The sequence below is a fragment of the Phalaenopsis equestris genome, unplaced genomic scaffold (genome assembly GCF_001263595.1).
Source record: "Phalaenopsis equestris unplaced genomic scaffold, ASM126359v1 Scaffold001112, whole genome shotgun sequence".
NCBI lineage: Eukaryota > Viridiplantae > Streptophyta > Magnoliopsida > Asparagales > Orchidaceae > Phalaenopsis > Phalaenopsis equestris.
This window is the reverse complement of record NW_018165551.1, coordinates 24,006-27,142: the sequence shown is the minus strand read 5'-3', so window position 1 is coordinate 27,142 and position 3,137 is coordinate 24,006. Positions and strand designations below refer to the sequence as shown.

At 32.3% G+C, this 3,137-nt stretch overlaps 1 protein-coding gene across 1 annotated transcript in view; it reads right to left on the bottom strand.

Annotated features, from left to right (window-relative positions):
• The window catches only part of LOC110033195 (pumilio homolog 24), a 22,574-nt gene that overhangs the window by 9,381 nt on the left and 10,056 nt on the right, over window positions 1–3,137 (bottom strand). Inside the window, exons 9-11 of the mRNA XM_020737100.1 lie at window positions 1,481–1,631; window positions 968–1,156; window positions 322–393 (exon numbers count right to left, since the gene is read on the bottom strand). Of these exons, the coding sequence (XP_020592759.1) occupies window positions 322–393; window positions 968–1,156; window positions 1,481–1,631 (412 nt within the window). The remainder of the gene's footprint in view (window positions 1–321; window positions 394–967; window positions 1,157–1,480; window positions 1,632–3,137) is intronic.

The window sequence follows — 3,137 nt, the reverse complement described above, 5'->3', positions numbered from 1 at the left end:
CTTATAAATGAATCATAATGTGACAAACGTCATGAATATTATAGAAACCAACTCATTAAATTAAGAAAATACAAAAAATGCACTACATATGATGTGCGCAAATATTGGCGGAGGCATAAAACACCAGTTAAGTTTTCTGCATCCAACCTTTCCTAGTGCAGATTGAACAATGTAAAACTGATAAGTGTAAACAAATATCAGTTAAGTTTGCAAAATGATGTGTGGATTCCAAAATGGCATTGTGATTACATGACGAGAATTTTGAATAACAATATAAACTTAACAGAAATAAAATTTAAGAAAACTAAATGAGATACTCACAAGACTGCCATATTGGTCAAATGCTAGCTTTCTGATGTGATCCTTGATTCCCTTAACAATTTTCTTTCTATCCTGTTGATTAAAATAAAGAAAATAAACAATTTGCATGCTTCCAGAAGTTTCAGAGATACAAAATAATAATAATAATAATAAAGGGCGTTTGCATAAATACCACTCAATTCACATAATTTTACATATCTAACACCTAAATTTTGATTTTTACATTTATACCACCCAAATCTTTCATATCACATCAAAAATACCACCATTTTGATACCACCATTTTAACTCAAAAATACCACCATTTTAACTTCTAAAAATTGCAATACACCTTTGCATGCATAGCTAAGGTGGTGTTTATGAAAAAATTGAAGTTTTAAGTGTTAGATATGTAAACACATATGAATTGAGTGGTATGTATGTAAATCTTCAGTATAATAACAAACATTTTAAAAAACAACCAGAAGAAGTTTAAGCAAAAAAAAAATAAAAAACAGACGTAGCTTAAAATGTTAGCAACATGTATAAAAACAATCACCAATATCAGAAACTCTGAAATTAGTTTTTTTTATAAATTACTACAGGGCAATATTATCATAAAATAAAATAAACAGAAAGGTTACAAATGTAAACCTTCGTAATTTACCTTTGCACTTCCATGCTTGATACAAAGGATGCCAATTTTTAGTCCATCTCGAGTGTGCATCATGTTCACAAGGGGATTTCTCCTCTTCTTCTTGTTTTTCCTTCGACTCGATGCATGTAGGCTTTCATCTGTGATAGATTCTTGAGAGAGAAGAGGCAGCAACTGTTGAATCACATCAGCAGCAGAGGACTTGAAAAAAATAAAATAAAATGAATTAGAACAGTTATAACATTGATAAAATTTTGGGTCATTTACAGACATAGCACTCAATTTCTATGTATTTATGTATCTAACACCTAAATCTTTCATACAACATCAAACATACCACCATTTTAACTTATAAAAAGTGAAATACATCCTTTCATGCATGGGTGAGGTGGTATGTATGTAAAAATTGAAGTTTAGGTGTTAAATATGTAAATACATAAGAATTATGTGATATGTATGTAAATCTTCCAGAAATTTAAGAGATATGTGACTTGACTTTAATGGTTTCATAAGATTTACAAATACCCTGTCAGCTATTGTAAAATACTCTACTAATGTGGCATGTATGATTGAATAGTCCACAATCCCCTTTTCAAGAAGTGGTTGAATTATAGAGGACATATGCTGTAATACCGAAGATTTTTGTAATTTGAGTTTTGAAATTAGGTCTGCCAAGCTGATAAAAGTGGAAGAGACCAAATTAGCTGCCACAAGAAAAAAAAATGTCCAGCAGTAACAAATAATCTTACAAATTGGACCTAAGGGAAAACAGAAATCTGTCTTTCAGGTAGGCCAACAACTCTTGATTGCAAATTAACAATTTGCAAAAGTAAGCTAAAAAAAATTGCTTAATGGCAAAGAAATGAAAGAGAAAAAGTTAAGTGCAAAAAAAAGGTAAAGATGATAATGTATTAGAATAACTTCGAGCTGTAGTTACAGAGAAAAACTCAAGTGGAAGCAATCAAGAAGAAGCAAATGCCCAAGACTCGAGCTTGAGCAAAGTCTAGTATGTGTTTAGTTTCCTCCATAATTTTAATTGAGTTCACATTTACATAAAAACTCGAGGATCAATGAACACAAAGCTAAAATATGGTACATATATTTAGACAAAAAATAACTATAATATGCTAAAATGTTTTTAATCAATAGGTATAACAAATTGAAAAACATAACCTTATAAGTTAACTACAAAACTATTTGCAAAATCAACATTTGCAAGCATATCACATCATATTTGCAATCTAATCCGTACAAAATGATATGCATAATGAACAAGTTGTTTGAATTTGCATATATTTTAGTTTTTAACAAATTGAAATTGGCGATCAACATCACACGGTATGATCTATATGATTGTCGGCACTTAAAAGAAGAAAGTTATGTTTGGGGGTCGCCCGTAAGAAGCTGTCGGCAGCCGGAATCGAAATCTCGTCGCCCGCTTCGGAAGGACGTTTTAATTTACGTATATATATATAATTTTAGAAAAATATGAAATCAAACTGACCTCATATTTTTCATAGTTTAAATGAAAGAGCACTCAATCTCAAATCATGTATCTACCCCGAGAGATAAACACAAGACTTGAGGGTGAGGTTCGATCAAATAAACTAAGAAAGATATGACATCCGTTTGGTCTGCGAAACCGTTTTATTTGCCGACAAGTTCCCCTATTTAATACAAAGAATTAAATAGGGTTTATTTTAAGCTGGGTTCGGAAAAGCTCCCTATAAGGGCAAGCCCCTATAGTTAATTACATCTTAAATGACCTATGTCACCGAAGAAAACTCTCGATAAAAATCAAGGAATAATGTCTTCAAAGAAGTCAAAAGAATAGGACTTTTCAACGAAATCGGACGAATAGGTGTGAAAGGGGAAAGGCTCAAATCTTAGAACAATGTTGAGGAATCCAAATAAAGAGAAACTAGGGGAGGCCGCAGATCCTGAGGAGAACCTCAGTGACTTCCCAGTCTATCCTATGATTTGGCTCCAATTTTGAGAAGGAATTATAAAAGTGTTTCATCCTGCCATTTTTATATAATTATGGCTTATATTTGCGTGACAGGGTCACACAAATTGCCTTGAAGATATGAGGGTTTACGTCGTATCGGACGACAACCTCGGAACCTAGAACGAGTTAGGGCTTAAATCGTACAGCAGAGCTATACGAATGCCTAAAGAAAAA